This window comes from Labrus bergylta, chromosome 14, assembly GCF_963930695.1.
Source record: "Labrus bergylta chromosome 14, fLabBer1.1, whole genome shotgun sequence".
Lineage (NCBI taxonomy): Eukaryota > Metazoa > Chordata > Actinopteri > Labriformes > Labridae > Labrus > Labrus bergylta.
The window spans coordinates 27,472,833-27,491,145 of record NC_089208.1 but is presented as its reverse complement, the minus strand read 5'-3'; the positions used below and the strand labels follow the sequence as shown (position 1 = coordinate 27,491,145).

At 38.4% G+C, this 18,313-nt stretch overlaps 1 protein-coding gene across 4 annotated transcripts in view; it reads left to right on the top strand.

Annotated features, from left to right (window-relative positions):
- The window catches only part of ntm (neurotrimin), a 145,296-nt gene that overhangs the window by 68,623 nt on the left and 58,360 nt on the right, over positions 1-18,313 (top strand). For all 4 annotated transcript variants that reach the window (XM_065963003.1, XM_065963002.1, XM_020629294.3 and 1 more), the window contains exon 2: positions 14,937-15,169. In XM_065963003.1, coding sequence (XP_065819075.1) covers positions 14,937-15,169 — 233 coding nt within the window. The remainder of the gene's footprint in view (positions 1-14,936; positions 15,170-18,313) is intronic.

Here is an 18,313-nt window from a genome sequence, read left to right as displayed (position 1 = left end):
GCTTTTAGGTAAATTTCTAACAGAAGACCAGAAACTGTTGAGACACTGGGTTGTTTACCACAGAGAAGTTAAGGCTCCTCAAAATTCATGACATTGTTTTTTGTCCTCACCCCTACCTTCCAAGATTACAGGAAGGAGGTCGAGTTGTTTTGAATCCTTTTGAAGCTTAGGGCGGTCGGGGTTACTGGGTCGTGTGAGTGCTTAAGTGCATGAGTCGGTTGTGTGTCTGTGGTTGTGATTCTGTGTGTGTCTCGGGTCTAAACTGGTTTCAATAGACATGCTTGTTGACATATGTAATCGTGGGGTGTGTTCCTATCAAATGCCTGTATGTGTAAGCTGTGAATCCCATCTTGTCTAAGTGCAAATCCTTGTCCATGTGAGCAAAAATGCTGGTCCCACGGGTAAGTGCCCTCACCTGTGGTCGAGTCTAAGTTGTTCTGGTGATCTCTGGTGTCCCAGTGGACCTTCAGTGTCCTGCTGTGATGCGTCTGTTACCACTGTTGCAAACCCTTAGAAAAAGATCCAGATGGTAAGAACCATTACTTGTGGTGTTATTGCTCCGGCCTGAGCAAAGCTGAGGAGACCTGAAGGCACAGTCCTCCCCTAACCCCCTAAACTGGAAGATTTAGATAATTAGATAATTATTAAGTAATAGTAATAGTTTTTTTTGCTATTAGGCAATTTTACAATCAGAATATAAGACATAATCAGTTGGTATGTGTGAGAACATGAGAAACAGAGACCCAAACCATTTAATTTGTCAGACTAAAATATATTACTTTTTGACAGTGGGCTCTTTTATTACTTACCTGCACTTGGAGCCAGCCTCCAGTGGTCAGTTAAGGAACTGCATGTTTTTTGGCACATCTTCATTGTTTGTTTTTTTCAGCCCTGCAGTTACCAGGCATAGAAAGGGAAGTGAAAGGCTTTGCCCGTGTTGATATCATGATTATAATGGTGGTCAGTAACAAAAGTTAATCTACTTGGAGTACTGTACTTGAGTAATTTTTTTGAGTACCTGCACTTTACCTGAGTATTATTTTTTGGGGAAAACTTGCTTTTGCTCCATTACATTTGTAAGACAAATATCATACTTTTGACCTCACTATATTCTTGTTACTCACTACTTTTGCTCGGAAGTCGGCTGATGAATTGTCTTCTCTACAATCCTATCTGAAAGAGAATTAAAGGAGTGGTTTAGTTCTGCATTTGGTTTGTCTGAGTGGTGTTGCCGTACCTGTACATTGTGCATCTCCATGGTTACACACAGAGCAAACATCACTTGTATCGGGGCTGTTCATTTTGTGGTGGTATTGATGGCTAAGGTAGAGAAGGAGGACGATCCCCCACCTGGCCATCCATGTGCATATCTTGAGTTATATAGTTATAAAGTATGACATTGTAGCAGATATACACATTATGCACATGCTGTAGCCTGCAAATATTTTTTAAAAGCAAATACTGAGCAATTTGACTAATTGGAGTTATATTTGACCTATCTATACTTTGACTCCAGTAATGAAGTTGTGTTTTTAAGTACAGAAATACTGTTAGGCCAGTTAGACATGGTTTGCATATGCAGACCATGTCCAAACTTCTTTCTCACTCTGTGTGTTATTCTGATGCGCTCTTCTTCAGCAGCAGTGAGAGGATTACTCGAATGCTAGACATGTACACATTAATTATCCCTGGGAGTTTTAAGCGAGTGCTTCTGTCTTTATTTTATTGGCAGTTTTATATACGGGCTTTCAGTATTGAACTCTTGGTGCAACTCTTAATCGACACAGTAGCTCATCCACCCCCTTCCCCTGTCAACAATTCTCAAAGAAGTTGGACAATAAAGATAGGAACTACACAAGCTGAGAGAATGAAATATTTGCTGGCAGCAATAATGAACTTTGGGAGCATTTACTCTTGTCTTTATCAATCAATCAATCTTTATTTGTGTAGCACGAATTCATAACACATGTTTACACTTATATACATACAAAAGAGCAGATTAAAGTAAATAATATGATCAGGAGGTTTTTACCTTCTTTTAGCATGTAGGTTACGCTAAATTTAAATTAGTATTACATCATATTATATTGTATACAAGGACAGAGCAAACACAAATGTAAGTTTAACAATGATAATAAATACATGTGTTAGACATTCAACAATTCACAAACAAAACAATGTCAATATACACGCACAAATAAAGGCCTTTGTTGGACAGAGTATATAAAAATGTTCTGTTCATTCATACCACACTTGTAGGGTGAAGTTAGTCAAGGTCTGGTTGTTTAGTTAGCCTGCCTTCTTGTTCATTCTTGATGATTTGATACAAAAAAACAACCCTGACTGCTGAGTGCAAAAAAAGTTGTTTTGTCTAGGACAGATCCGCCATGCTGTGTGAGTGTGAGTGGGACAAAGAGGAAGGAAGTGATCTTGTAGAACCGGATGTTTATGATTAGTGGGTTGAGCTCTGATTGGTTTATTTAGTGATTTATCTGCGTTATTGTGAGATATTTGAGAGTTATAAAACACAGGGAAATTATGAAATAAAGGTGATGCCTCAGAGGCAGGAAGGCTGCTAAATAATGTAATGATCCTGGGTTACATGCTCTTTCTGTTAAACATACAAAATGTCTCTCAATCAAAAGATGACATCCAGGCTGGCTGGAAATCATGGTAGATCTCTCTGCTATCTGACCCCCACCCGCCCTGAAGATGAACTTCAAGTTGACCGTAGTCAATGGGCGAAACAGACCTGAGGGAGAGAATATGATAACCGACGATGTATCCACATATAATATACATGACGTTTTTATGTCACAGCTACACATAAAGGCAACAGTACGGCAGCTTTCAGGCGCAGTCCCTGCTTCCTTATGCAGCAGTCTTTGACGTAACATCCTGTGTTTCCTTGGCAACGATAAACATGTCGTGTCTGTCACGACTTTTAATGTAAACATTATAATAAGATTCTATATATTGTACCTTTAAATGTCTTGAGATAACATTTGGTGCTATAAAAATAAAGATTGATTGATTGATTAATTCATTGATTGATAATGTTTTGCAAATGAAAGAAAGCTGAAAATGTAGCCTTGTTCACAGAATATTCTCTTTTACTTTCAGCCTCTGTTCTCGATCTCTCCTTTAAACTGAACTGACGACGGAAACTCACAACAAATCTTTTCTAACTGGCAGCATAGGAGAGAGCAGCGGTCGTGCAAATGGCTCAGTGGTTACAAGCAAGTGATGTTTTGATGATGAGTTGACTGTTTTGACAAAGTAATGCTTCCTGGGAGATGTCCAAGCTTATATATTATATCTACTTATTGCTCTCATGGGTTTGCTGCTCTTCATCCTGCTGCTTCCACTAAGCCAAGGAGAAATGTATTTTACTTAGCAGATGCTGCTCTCAAAGTGGAATTACCACTAAGTTTAAGAGTTCATATGTTACTCTGATGGGCTGTGATGGTTAAGTTAATATGTTTTGACACATTTAGTATTAAATAACAGTAATGTAAGGGGGGAAGGTTGTAGGCTCTGTATTTTAGGACACCCATGAGAGTCAATTAAAGCTTTAATATTTGACTTTTCTTTATTTATGTCTATGTTAGCGCTGTGGTGTGACACTGTCCTCCTCATCTGTTCAGCCGCTCGAGCTATCTCACCGTATTCTAAATGTCAAGGTCATTTTGTGTTTTTTCGTCATAAAAAAAAACAATTTTGGGGCTGCAAAAAATGTAAAATGTGACAGATGGGGAAAATGGCCTACTTAATGTTCAAACACTTAATGAGCAGATTGATTTGTTTTGAATCAAGCAGCTACATAAATAAGCAATCTGAGAATTCATGCCTTTGGAAAATGTCAATTCAAGCTTCCAGTAGCTGTGAATTGGCACCAATACTTGTTTTCATAGGGGAATGTGGTAACATGTTGCTGTGACATGAATTTATTCACAATTCACAATTATTCTGGCTTTTTGTGTCTTTGTTGGAGAGACAGTGATGTGGATTTCCTTGTTGTTGATATGTTTGATGATAAAGAAATTTGCCATTGAGACTGACTTGCTTTCAAATAGTATAATTTTTCTTTAAGCAAGAAACAGAGTCACTGGACACATCTGACCAGGAGGATCAAGAAGCCAAATAATGATCTCTCGCGAACATACAGAGACAATCGCCTATATGCACCTAAACATCTGCTTTTCGTCATGGGTCATAAAAAACATCATGTAACACATCCATATCTGGCAATTCCCTTACACAACACCTCAATGTAAACATTCAACTTGAGGGGACTCCTAAATCTCCTTCAGATACAAACTCTCTCCAGATGTACACGTTATAAACTTAAAGGAGCAGTATATTATCTCTGTCCTAGTTACATCAGACACTTCAACAGGAAGTGGTTAGAGTTGAAAACCAAGGATTCGAAACTCGGGCCACACGCTTCAAGGACGTTAGCCTCAATACATGGGGCACTCAAACTAACTACTCGGCCACCAGCGCCCCAGAAATGAACATCTGTACAGCATTGTACAAAAAACTGTTCGGATATCAATACCTAATTTCTTCAGTTTTAGCTCATCCATTCTCTGTTATTCTGAAGGCTAAGAGTTTTTCATAATTTGCATAATTAGAGACGTGTCTGTGTTGCTTGTCAGGTTGGTGCATTGTAGCATTTTTGTTTAAGACCGTCTCAGCTCCGCCTCTTTTTCCCGTATCTAGATCGATTGAAAGTAAGGCTGAGTTATCTTTTCATATGGTGCCTGCTAAGCCGGGATTCCTAAAAATGGCTTTTCAGAAACCCCATGGATGACAGCTTTGAGACCAAGTCCATGTTTAATGTATGTTTAATTAAACACAAACAAAACAGAGGATCTATTGTTGTGTATAGGTTTTGGGTTGAGCTTTTTTGTAGCTCTAGAAATGATACAAATACCTACCAAATTTCATAAAAGTGGTAGGTTTTGCTTGGTGTGCTTAATACTTGTAAGCTATGGAGCCATTTTTGCAAGAAACCATTTTTGCGACTCATCTCAATTATACATTTTTATCCCTTCTAATGTAAAGTTTCATCAGTAGTGCATATGAAACACCTAAAAATGTGATTTGCTAAAGAAAACTTTGGCAAAGACAAATTACATGATTATAAAAGTCCATGAATTAGTAGATGGATAGAGCCTGTTGTGACAATATATACAGTTTCATTACTATACAGTAATTTTTTCCTCCAGTTAGTAAAATCAAAGACTCATGTAAAAAAGTTCCTTATAAACAGCGTTAATTTAATACTTTCTTATTTTTATTTTAAAGAGCCGCATATTTGTACAATGCAGCATACACCTGGCTGACTGAAGAATACCTCTCTGGCAGAGACATAAAAAAATAGTTATTGATTCTCATTTGTCCTTCTCTCCATCTCGACTGTGACTATGCAATTTCGCCATGTGGAAGGTCCTTTAGATACCCGCAGTCTAAAACAAAAGCATCCTGATTCACCCCCGAGCCAACACTCAGCTAAAGAGACTGGAGATAAGCCAGGGACAATCTATGAAATGTATCTCACATTGCATGACCTTCACATGGTGTCTTTCAATTTATTCAAGCCTATAGCTGCATCATTCTATACAGTATAGCACCTTATACTGTCACTCTCTGCTCTGTTTATTACGAAAAAACATGATTTTACCTGTCATTACTAAGTCCATGACAGTATCAAAATATAACACAGAGAAAGTAAGTAAGTAAGTATATAAATATACATAGATATATATTAGGGGTTAAACGGGTCACAGGGGTCATAGTTCATACCTTGGTTTTGGGGTCACCGCTTGTTGCAAATTTGGTTCAGCTGGAAAAAAGCAACAAATACTCCTGAATGCTAATTTCTATGTATCTGTTATTATTTTCTTTGTGAAGCTTGTTTTTGAAGCCTTTATAAATGCATTCGGAAAAGAAAAAATGAATAAATGTACTCACTGTTTTGGGCCAATCTCAGGCCAATACTTTTGACTTTTGATCAACTTATAATTTATGGTATTGGAAGAATAAGTCTCCTTTAAAATATGAAAAAAAAAATCTGGTGGTGCTCCAGTTAGTCTGAATGTAACCTGAATGATGTAATGTCATGATTTAAGTCATTGAAATGTACTACTATAGGGTAATCTGTATCAATTCTCCTCATGCAGCTCTTATACACTCATACACTATACCCACTCATTCTTTGATTTAGTGGATGTATTTTTTAAATTATTTTACTTATTATTTTACCAACAGAATAACTCTCAAGTACTTCTCCTACGTCCTCCTGTTAGCTGTAGCATTAGCTGCATGTAACGCTCGGTTCTAGCCCCCCTCGATAAAAATGTGTCAGTCTGACGTCATTGTCAGTGTGAGATCACTGATCTAAGCCCATTGGCTCGTTGTGGCAAGCCCAGCAGCTCATGTTGCACGCCCGTTAACTTCTGTAGCACGCCCACGATACAAGTAGGTACATAGATTAAATATACGAACCCCAAAAAGGGCATAATATGGGCTCTTTAAATTCACTAGATATTGTCTGAGGATAAACAGCCAGAGTTTTTTTTTTTTTAATAACTGAGCCCAGTCTGTTACAGTTGGGTAGGTTGTGCTAAACATGATGGGGTATTTATGCAGTGACCTAAGGGTGCATTCACACCTAAGCCGTTTGGTATTTTTGAAACGATAGATCGTTTGGTTTGGGGTGGTGTGAATGCTCAAACGAACTCTTATGCGGACCAAATAACCAAACTGTGGTCTGCTTAAAAACAGGGGTCTCGGTTATCTTCCAAGTGGTTCTTCGTAGGTGAGAACGCATCCCGGACCAAATTGAGGGAAGTAAACCGAGATGCAGTGCATTGTGGGTTGAATTTTGCCGTTTGTAAACTAAGTCAAAAAGGTTTGCTGAACATTGCTAACGTTAGCATTGCTAACAACTCCAGCCTTGCTTAAGTCATGGTTGCAGGTTAACATTCACATTTCTGTGCTAAATGTGTTTAATCATCACTCTGGTTGATATGCCAGTTTAACCTGACACGTAAGACATATAACTCTATCTCCATTTTAAAGATGACAATGCTGCCAAACTGTGCCACGCTGCAGGATGCCATTCTTCCGCTGTCTTGTTTTATACTTTTCAGACATAGTGCAGCATTAGGCCCATGACTATAACCACTGACCGCAGCTACAGCCCTTTCTAGTGGCGGGTGTAAACAGTACACAACATTTGACAGGTTTGATACCATTATGTATCATTAGTGGTACTCTGCTTTGGCAACATTACATTGTATGCATTTAGGCCAATAAAGCCTCTTGAATATTACTTTTTTAGAGCATGTCCTGGTACTGAGCGCTGCTTCACATGAAGTCTAAATGCAGAAAATCCCTCTTGGATACATTTGCAACCACATCCATTAGCCGGCATCCATGGTTTACCCTGGTAAAGAGTAGATGCTTTTAAGGGGAAGAAACTTTTAATTTCCCTTTACTGGAAATTCAAAGGAAGTGGAGGTCATTTCCCCACAATATTCTCTCAACACATTAAGAACCAGTACTTTAGGTGCTTTTAGTGGTTATTGTATTATGTTCAATTAACTAGAGCTAGAGTGGCCACCAGCCCAAAGTCATATAAAGGCTTGTTATACTCCGTACTTAGATTGATTTCACCAATGATGTGTCGACTTCGCCATCTTAGCTCCTGTGATGCATGCCCTGGCAACTTTTCCCTGTTAAAACACAACTTCAGTGCTTCGAGATGCCGACAGACGAATAACTCTTCCTCCTGTTACACAGAGACCAGCATGTTGACACAGAAATGTTTCTTAATGAGTGCATAGATTGGGCTAATTAATGGGCCCATCATCCTAACTTGCGGGGTTTAATTCATCAATGTGATCATTGTGAGACATTAGGGAAGCTCAAGTGGCTCGTTTTCCATCAGGTCATGACAGCGCTAGTTTATCTGCTTTGTTCGACACCAAGATGCAAATCACGAGTACTTACTCATAGCACACACAAAGTGGAAGCTGGTTTATTCTGTGACAAGTTCAATGAGCAAACAATTACTGGATAAATACGTAGAATACAACACCATCTGCCCGCTGTGTTGTACTATTTGTATTTACTGTATTGTGAGCTTCAATGAGAACAGTTTTTTTCATTCTTTATGAAGGTTTGAAAGAAAGACTTGTTGAAATGTTTACAGCCAAGGACACGAGTGATGTCTGCCATTGTGTACCTGGTTTATGCAGCACACCAGCCTTCACAGCCTTGCTTGTCTCATATGTGTTGTTTGGTGTAATGAAAATATTCTCTAATGTTTCCTAGTTAATGGACGCCTTTCTAAATCAGAGTCAGTTGAAGTTTCAAGTTATCAGAACACCCTTATCTTTGTTTCTGCTTTGCATCCTTCCTGTGTTAGACTCCCAGGACCAAGTGTCTATTCCACTAAGGGCACACTCACACTAGTCGAACGAACCAGACTTTAGGGGTGAAGCATGTTTAGTTACGGTACAGATTGCCTAGTGTGAGTGTGCCCTAAGTTTCTAATTCATGTCTGTCTTTGATGCTCCCTTTTCACTTAAAAAAGGGGGTTACAATCTGAATCTAGCAGAGGGATGTGCAGTATTTTCTGTAAGCACCTGCTCATGAGAAACAATACTTCAGCTGTGAACCTTGTATGTTAATATATTAAAATAAAGTTGACTTTAAAGCGTTTTTGTAACATACATGTCTTGTATCGAAAGTTGTTGCTTTACATGATTAGATGAGGTACTTGAGTGTCACTGGAGGACACACAGCTGTTGCATTATATTTTAGAGTGTTCTGGATAATTGTGAAAAAAAAACGACCTGCAGCTCTCAGTAGGAGGCCTGTTTTCATATCATTAAAGCCACAAGAATCCAGGGCCCCTTGTGTATCAAAGTGCCCACAAAATGTTCTAGACTCTGTGTTAGGAATAAAAATGTAGAACATGAATAGATGCAAACATAGTTGTATTTTTTTTTTAATGCATCCTACGCTTGTATGCACATTAATCTCAAATCAATCTTTATTTCTATAGCACATTTAAAACAACCTTGATTGACCAAAGTGCTGTACAAGTGTAAAAAAAAATACAATGTAAAAACAACAAGTAACAACATATAATAATAACATATAGAATGAAGCACAATAAAAACACAATAAATAGGAGCATGAATCAAATTTCAAGCTCAAATTGTATTAAAAGCCAGAGCAAAGAGGTGAGTTTTGAGCAAAGATTTGAAGTTTTCGATGGACTGAGCAGTTCTTGTATTAACAGGTAGACTGTTCCACAGATTGGGAGCAGCCACAGCAAAAGCTCAGTCACCTTGGGGTTTTAGCCTACACCTTGGAACATCCAAGAGCTTCTGTTCTGTTGACTGCATCAACACACCAGATGCATACACATGCAGTATGTATGAGTAATCAGTGTTGTTAAATCCCACATGTTCTTAAAGAAAGAGTCAGTAAGTACAATCATCATTACATATATGTGTGGTGGTGTCTGCAGAGGTTCTGTTCTCTGCCTGTATTTTCAACTTTTATGTTGTTGTGTTGACTCACAGGATGTCTCTGTGAGGGGAGTTTTTGAATTTCCCCCAGCCAATGACAGTGCACAGGTGAGCAGTGATTCCAATACAGCGATTGGACGTGATTAAAACCGCAGAAAAATACTGACATGGACGTAGAGGAAAAGCAGAGAAAATACAATCATAGTGAGGCAAAACACTGAGTGGATTAATCTGGTTCCAAAACTAGAGTGAACCTTGGGTTGTCTTTCACCCTCAGACGCAGAGTTGGTCTGCTCTCTGTTGGCGAGCAGGTGCCAAACAATGAGAGCCCAGGAATCAAAAGAATGGAGCACAGATGGTGTGTTTTACTGCTAGAGAAGTGAGGACCTTGTACAGGAGTAGTGAAAGGTAGAAAGCTTCCACTGCTTTTTAAAAAAAGAGAATTTGATTATTTTTTTAGCTTATCGATTGAAATTGTCCCTTTTTTGTATCAATTTTCAAATTCAATGAATCAAGAAAAAAGAACAGTAGATCAAGGCTATATCCCAATACATTTAAAAAAAAAATCAGGACACAATTATTGCTTTTTGGCAATTTCTGTATTAGGCAGATATGCACATTAATATACTGTATGTGAGTATATATTAGGGCCCAACCGATATGTGATTTTTTGGGGCCGATGCCGATATTGATTTTGGGGAGACAAAAAAAATCAGATACCGATATTTCGGCCTATATATTTTTCTTATATCTATCTTCGATATTGAGAGATAGATGTAAATATAATACATGTAAATATAATATTGTCTTTTATAATAAAGACAATGTGGTCACTCAACTGGAAAGTAACTGTGCATGTACGTGCATCACCACTTGACACTCAGGGGAGTGATAATGCTTGTTGTAATCCATATAGCGCCCTCGGCTCTTGGCAACCAGAAAGAGAACTGCTAGTGTAATACAATGATACTCAAATGAAATGCTATTTGACTGCTGAATAAATCTATAAATATCGGCACATGTCTGTGATCAAATTAGCCGATACCAGTAGTCACTGGATATCCTATCATCGACCGATATTATCGGCTGGCTGATTAATTGGCAGGCTCTAGTATATATTATTCTATTTTAATTGTTTAAATACAGTCTGATCATAAATTCAAGTTTGCTTTGTTTTTCTAAAAATGTCAAATACTTTTTGTTACCACATCATGTTCTGAAAACTATAGAATCTCTGATATTCTGATGAAATTTAGTATTGAAAAGTACCGTAGCTTCAGCTCTTAAATCATATTTCAAATTAAAAAGCTGAAACCAGAGAAACAGATAGCACTGTCTTAGTCGCACTGACTCGCACAGATATGTTATCAAAGCATTTGTAAGCTTTAAAAGGATGGGTTGATGAAATGAAATGCATATGAGTCATAAAGGTAATATTAATATCTTCTGGTAATTTGAATCTCTTCTGGGAGTGGCTGTGTTGAAAGAGACAAGGGTTGTATTCCAGGAAGCAAAGGTAATGATGACACAGCATTAAACATTAATCCAATTGATCCACAGTGTAAACAAAGTCGAGTGGTGACACTTAATTGAGGAGCAACAAGTGTCATGTATTTTTAATGATCCACACAGAGAGAGAGTGCACACGGGGAGAAGAGAGCAAACCATGTTTGCTTACGGTTACAGTTTCACTTTCCAATCTCACATCATCTCCCCACCTTTCATGCTTCTCTCAGGATTGAACCATTTTAGGATGATTTTTTTCCCCCATCTGTGCCGAAGTGATAAGGGGGAAGAATATGGGGTACGTAAAATATGTATCCTTTTGGGTTTCTTCTCTTGGGGAATAGAGCCGTTGAGGCATAAAGTTTTATAACAACATAAGTCAAACCAGATTTTCTTTTCAGTGGGGTTATATACATGTTTAAAAGAAAGCTCCAATTAGCTGTTTAACATTTTGACTTCCACTGAAAAAAAAGATTTGACGTTTATGATCATGTACAGTACACTTAGAAATCAGTGTGATATATTTCTCAAACCTTAACCAAAGAGGCACTCAAGCTGCTTTACTCTTCCCTCCACATTTATTGACTATCAGAAGACCGACCGTCTCTTACCTTATGGCTTTTATTTTTATTTTTTTCCATGCACTCAAAGAGGCAGCACTCCCACTCACACAACATGACTGCGCAGAGTTTCTCATGAATTGGAAATGGGAAGGCAGAGTAAACAAGCTGCCAGGATACCTTCAACTGTGTCACTGACCCTCTAGAATTAAAGCAAAAGCACTGAAGGCTATGTTTCTGTAGGAGGCACTGACCATATCCTCGACCTTGAAGACTGATAAATAAACAGGAGTAGTATTGAACTCCTTAAATCAGGCTTTTTTCTTGTAGGTTTGCTTATTGTTGTACATCTGTTGTCCTAGTTTCTGTTACATCTGACTCAGCGGTTCACAGTAGGGCATACTATCTCCAGGAGGAACTTTTTCATCTCATATTCTTATCTGCTATATTGGCATACAAACTTTTCTTTGATTCATAGACTGTATGAAACATGAACGTAGTCTCAGTGACGTCACCCTTTGGTTTCTGAGGCGGAGTTTTGAAGCCTAAAGACGATGGTTGCCATGTTGAAAAACCTGACTCAAAGCAACTTTTGGGCAACCTAGCAACATGCTAAGAGGTTCTGATGAGGCAGATCTTTTGCCTCTTAGCAAACCGCTATAGTACACATGCCAATGAGTCAACCCAGCCCGCCCCTTATTATGCAAATGTATGTAATACTCTTCGCCTTAATACAATCAAAACAGATGACTTGTAAAAATAAATACCTCCTGTACAGTGTGCAACAATAAAAACATCAGTGAATGATAATAAAATTGTATTATTTTTACCAGGCTGTAAACATTTTTATTTCTGCTGTCCAAATGGGCCTGGGGGTTTTGGAGCCAGCTTTAAAGAACTGCAGTTTTTTTTTTGCACTTCAGCATTTGCTTCATTTTTCAACACCAGAGGATATTCAAGAATAATAGAGATATAAGGGCTGCACCATGCGGGTCAACAAACGTTCGATGATGGGAAGTGTAAAAGTTGGCCAAGTTTCAAATGGTCAGTTTCCAAACTGAAAAAACCCTAAAATACTTCAAAAATGTGTTTTACATCACTTGTATAACTGGCCAAGCCTAAAGGGTAAAACATGCATGTGGCAAACCATGGCTGGTTTGTTATAGAAATAAAAGGCTCTACTGCGTGCGATTAAACAAAAGTCTGAGGGTGTAACTCAGACACTGTAGTTACACTAGTTGTGAAAAGGACTGTTCACTGCAGTGAGTGAATAAAGTGACAGTTTTATTCAACGTTACCTTGACAACTCTTGGCCAGTATTTATTTGGTAGTTTGCTAGTTTGCCGCTACTAGCAAGGCTAATGCTAATAGAATCAAACTTTTAAAAGAGTATTCACACTACACTTCAAATAAATTAAAGCTATTTAACCACCTTATTTTGGGGGGCTTTTCCACTGTAGAAGGGATTATGGATGGAACTTTCGGAGATATAGCAGAAAATATGTTTTCTGCCATTGGCTATCAAAAGTGGCTAACCACCAACAGCGGGTGTTTTGAAAATTAGTAATCTATTTCCCCAGTAGAAAGTAGATTTTGGGGTTACTGATTACTCTATACATTACTTAAAAAAATAGTTTTAAGTTATTGACATTTAAACATGCAAAACACACTTGTAATACAGAGAAATACATTTTACTGTAGCCATAAAAAAAAGAAATCTGCTTTAAATCAACTTTGTCATAACACATTGAGCTCACCATCAAACTGAAACTATGATCCATTACTTTTAAAAGTCATTGCTGCATTTTATTTATTACACACACACACACACACACACACACACACACACACACACACACACACACAGACACACTCATACCAGTTTTCGGTTGTACTTTCCATCCATAGTACCATATGCCCAGAGGATGCCATTGACCCTTATGCCGCCACTGAAGTGGAAGTGACTGATGTTGTAACAAAAGCTGACGGTGTAAATGGAGCTGAGAGTCTTTCAGCTGCAAAGTGTTGAGCTCTTGATGCATAACCACCACTCCAAAGTGTTAATGTTTAAATGCCCTGCTCCTCTGTGCATCAGGCTACTGAGCATTAAATAAACCCAGATGATAAAAATGGTTTCCGGCAGCCATGTAAGCAGTTACTAGTTTGAATCTCTTCCATTTTCTTAGCTGGCTCACTGTCATGTAATTGAGCCTTTTTTCCCCCTCCACAGCTCTCTTAATCTTTATCAGTGTGATCCAGAGATTTGTCATGAAATTACAGCAGATGTGTGTTGCTCTGCGGAAACAAAGATCATTGACCCCGCTCGTGTATCAAAGCAGCATTCTGTGACTGGTGAAAGCAATCTGTTGTGATTGCGGCAGTGCTGTTCTCGGCTCATTGTCTCAGTCACTTTTCGACGTGACAAGCCAGGTGTGTGGGCAGATTAACAAAAAAGAAACCTGATGAGGTTTTGAGAGCTGCATTTGCACATTGTGTCTACCTTCCCACCTTCCTGACAGTTTGACAATATTGTAAGCAAGTTGTTAACATGGCTGCTAATATCTCAAATGCTAATTCTATTTCTGTTTTTATGTTGATAATCCCAACGTAAATAAAGACAGAAATTTGCTCCATTTTGAAGAGAACACCAAATTTGATTTGAGATCATTTGAAGGACAAATCACAGTTCACTTTATCCTGTTCTGAGACGATGTAAGGCATTCATACTGCCAACATTTTCTTGTGACCCAATCAGAGTTCGTCAAACAGGTGACTTCTTCTGCCATATAAAAAAAAAACCCTCTTCTCTTCTCTCCACCAGTGTTCAGTTGCCAGAATTAAAATTGATGTGACACAACTGATGCACATCGACTACTGACATCGGTACATGGCATATTATTTGATGATGTCCCACGATGCATCATTGCATACCTTTGAATTTCCATTTTCAACTACCTCTTTTGCAGACTGTGTGCTTATCAATGTGCTTCAACTACAGACCATGTAATGATTCTTTAATTAAACCCACGCAGTGTTTTCTGAATTACATGTTCTGTGAACATTGGCCAGATAATATAAAAATGTTTTTAGTGTTGATGAATATTATCCTGTTAAAATGGGCACATGACAGATGCATATCAGATTAAAAACTTGGCATTTGGATTGTTCAATGGCTTGTGACTTGTTAATGTGGAAGATGAGAATACAACATGTTAACTTTTGATTACATGGATTCAAGGATTCTTAAAAATGATGCCCACTTCCCTTTGACAAAATCCAGATGTTCAATACTGTATTTTGTTTTATGTCTCCACAGGTGTAAACAGGGAGATGTGGTCACACACACAGCATGGCTCAACCGGTCCAGTATTCTGTATGCAGGAGAGGACAAATGGTCTGTGGATCAGAGAGTTAGTCTGGTGACTCTCAATCAGGAGGAGTTTACCATCAAAATTGAAAAAGTGGAAATGACAGATGAGGGACAGTACGTGTGTGCAGTCCAGACGAGCAGTCGACCGAGAACCACCTCAGTGCACATCCTCGTCCAAGGTAACAACTATATTACTGCTACTGTACAAAAAAAAATATACTTACTGATGGGAGCATTTGGAATTTTGACAATCTGCAACAAGCAATGAATCTCTACCATGTTGTTTCTTAGACTATAAAGATAAATAAATTGATATTAAATACACTTGTGACTATCCAGCACACCTAAACCCTTGAATGTAATATATGCTGCTTTTTGTGCAGCGGCCTGCACTGTACAGTTGTGTTGTTGCTCACCACCAGCACATGAGGGCATAAGTGAACAAACCAGAGAGTAAAAGCAGACATGTGCGCTCTTTCTTGAATCTCATTTCCTCATTCATTGCTCCACTGGAGCAATTAGAGGCTAAATGTCTCGCTCAGGGAGGGGGGAGGGGGAGGGTAGTGTAGATCACTCACTACGTTAGGTGCGGTTAATGGGGAAGACCAGATGTTAAGATGCTTTGGCTAAAATGAAGTGTCGAGTTGTTATAGTGTCTCCATAAAGATGCAGGCCACAGTTAGCTGCACTGTGTAATATCAACACAGCATAATGGGGAGATTTAATGCCTCCAGTTTAGTGTGCAGGTGATCTGTGCAGCATAAAGAACATCATCATATGGGTGGAGCTTGATTTTCTTTCTTTTGCTCTGAAACAGTATGCTAAACAACCATGATGTGTTCTCAGTGTTCAACCAACACCTCAAGCTTTTCTCAACAACATTCAAAAACCATATCATTTTTTTTTAAATCCTCTGGACTGATCAAAAGTGATCGCAGATAATCATAATTTAATTAGGGATGGGACCAATCCCATCTAATATCGGTATCAGGTTCAGATATTAAAGTAATTTACGTATCGGATATTGGACTGACAGCGCCGATCCATGCCACTGATCAAAAAACATGGTTGGGAACTCAAAACATTCTCAGCTCGTACAGTCTCACTTTGAAGAGGTTTAGACTGAACTGTAAGAAGTGCCCACAAATTGTCTCCATGACGATGTTCAGACGAGATGGAACAGCTCCTTCTATATGTTCTTACACTTCAGTTTAAGAGATTTATTTTGAAAAACCTGACAGCTATTGCTGCTTCCTGTTTGTATGTGAAGCCAGCACAATGCAATGCAAAGTTGGGTTTGCGAAACCTTTGTGTAACCTTGCACTTAATACCAACAACAACAATTATATTATTAGTTATTATATTAAAATAGTATCAGTATCAGTACATTTGTATTGGAATTGGATCGGCATTGAAAAAAAGTAGATCGGTGCAGCTCTAGATTTTATATGTGTACATAATATTCATTTTAGCTTTTAAGGGGAAAAAAAAGGTTTCGGTAGTAAGGTGTATCTGTTCATTTTTAGAAAATGTACATCAGAGTCAAACTCATTGTCAATTCAGCTCCCCGACAAATCATGCAATTTTTGTTTGTATTCCTGTGGCAACCTCAGACATCATCTCTGGTGACATGTGCTGCACATTACTCTATTAAATCACAATGATGATGCAAACAAAATCTAATATCACCCTTCCATAAATACTGCTGCTGACAGGAACACTTTATATTTCACTGTGTGTGAGAAAGCTATTAAGTGCAGCAGCATGAGGGTAGTTTAAGAAATACAAAAAGAGCCGGGAATGGGCTGTGACTTGGAAAAACTAATTATTTCCAAGGTTAAAATCTTGTTTTCTTGTTTTTGAAGTTGTTGTAAATGTTCTAAAGCAAAAAAATAGGTAAACAAACTTTGCCACTGAGGAACTTATTCAGTGTAATCTGAGTAATAATTCATTATAATTATCATCATCATCAATACCACATGTATTTATAGTATCCAGTCAGAGAACCAGAAGTTTTATTTTCTGTATTGATGACTTGATCACATTAAACTAACTAATAAACTTTATGTATTTTTCATCTCCTGCCAATAATTGTATACTAAAGGAGCAATATGTAAGATATCTACTGAATTAAATCATAAAATGACCTTACTATATCATCAGACATTAAGGACACATGCTATGTTGAAATCTTTGCTTCTCTGTTAACAACACAGCAGCCAGTATGTCGTCCTCCTTAGTTTAGATTCTGGTCTAGAAGCTCCACGAGCAGAAACGTGGTAAAAACTAGTAGAAATATTGGAGATGGAGATCAGTGATTTGCTCAAGTGCACCTTGGCAGTACTCAGGATGTTAACTAGCACCCCTCCAGCTACCAAACCAATTTCCAGACTTTGTTCCGCTCCGGGATTTGATCTGGCGACCATCTGGTTCCCAACCCAAGTTCCAACAGACTGAGCCACTGCCGCTCCAAAGTGGTGAATCAAAGTGGGTCGAGATGATGTTTTGATTCCTTGCACCTGCAAGCCTATAACTTTAAGTGCTCTTGGGCAAGACATCGAAACTCAAACTGCTCACAAAGTCATAGCCACGGGTGAGTGAATGAGCTTCAGTCAGGACTTATGAGTGAATTGGCACTTTGTATATCAGCCTCTGCAGTCAGTATCTGTGAAAGGGTAAATGCTGACATGTGGTGTATGGCGCCTGGATAGACAGGAAGACAAGAAGAGCTTTGAACAAGTGCAGCCTATTTACTCTCCCATTTATCATTTTGCTGTTACAGCCTTCTAAATTAACCAGCAGCTCTAATGACATGATCAGAGAAACTGGCTCCATAAGCACTGTGATGTAAAGATGTGTGACGGCGATAAGCACTTGTTTGTGGTCTTAAAGAGAGCTCATTATATAGATCTGGCTCTCCTCCCTCTCTTTGAGAATATTTGATCAGAGGGTCTTGGTGGCTTTCCAGCACAACTAGTTAGTCCCTGGAACAATGCCTGAAAACACAAACTCCTCTGATGTAAATTCTGATTATTTACTGTTCAAGACATACGATCTCAGGAGAGAGTTTTCCAAGAGCCAATAGACTTCACTTCCCTAATGCGTTCTTACTCATTAAAACTCTCATGCCACTTATTACACATTTCAAACAAATATCAAATAATCATTCAAAAGTATACAAAAGTAGTTTCTTAACTTCACTGTGAGATCATCATATTCTTCCTTGTTTCTGACTCTATCCACTGTCCTATCTCTAAACTAAGTCATACAAAGCCCTCCCAAAAAATCTTAAATTCCTCTCTGCATAAAAGCATTGTAATTGC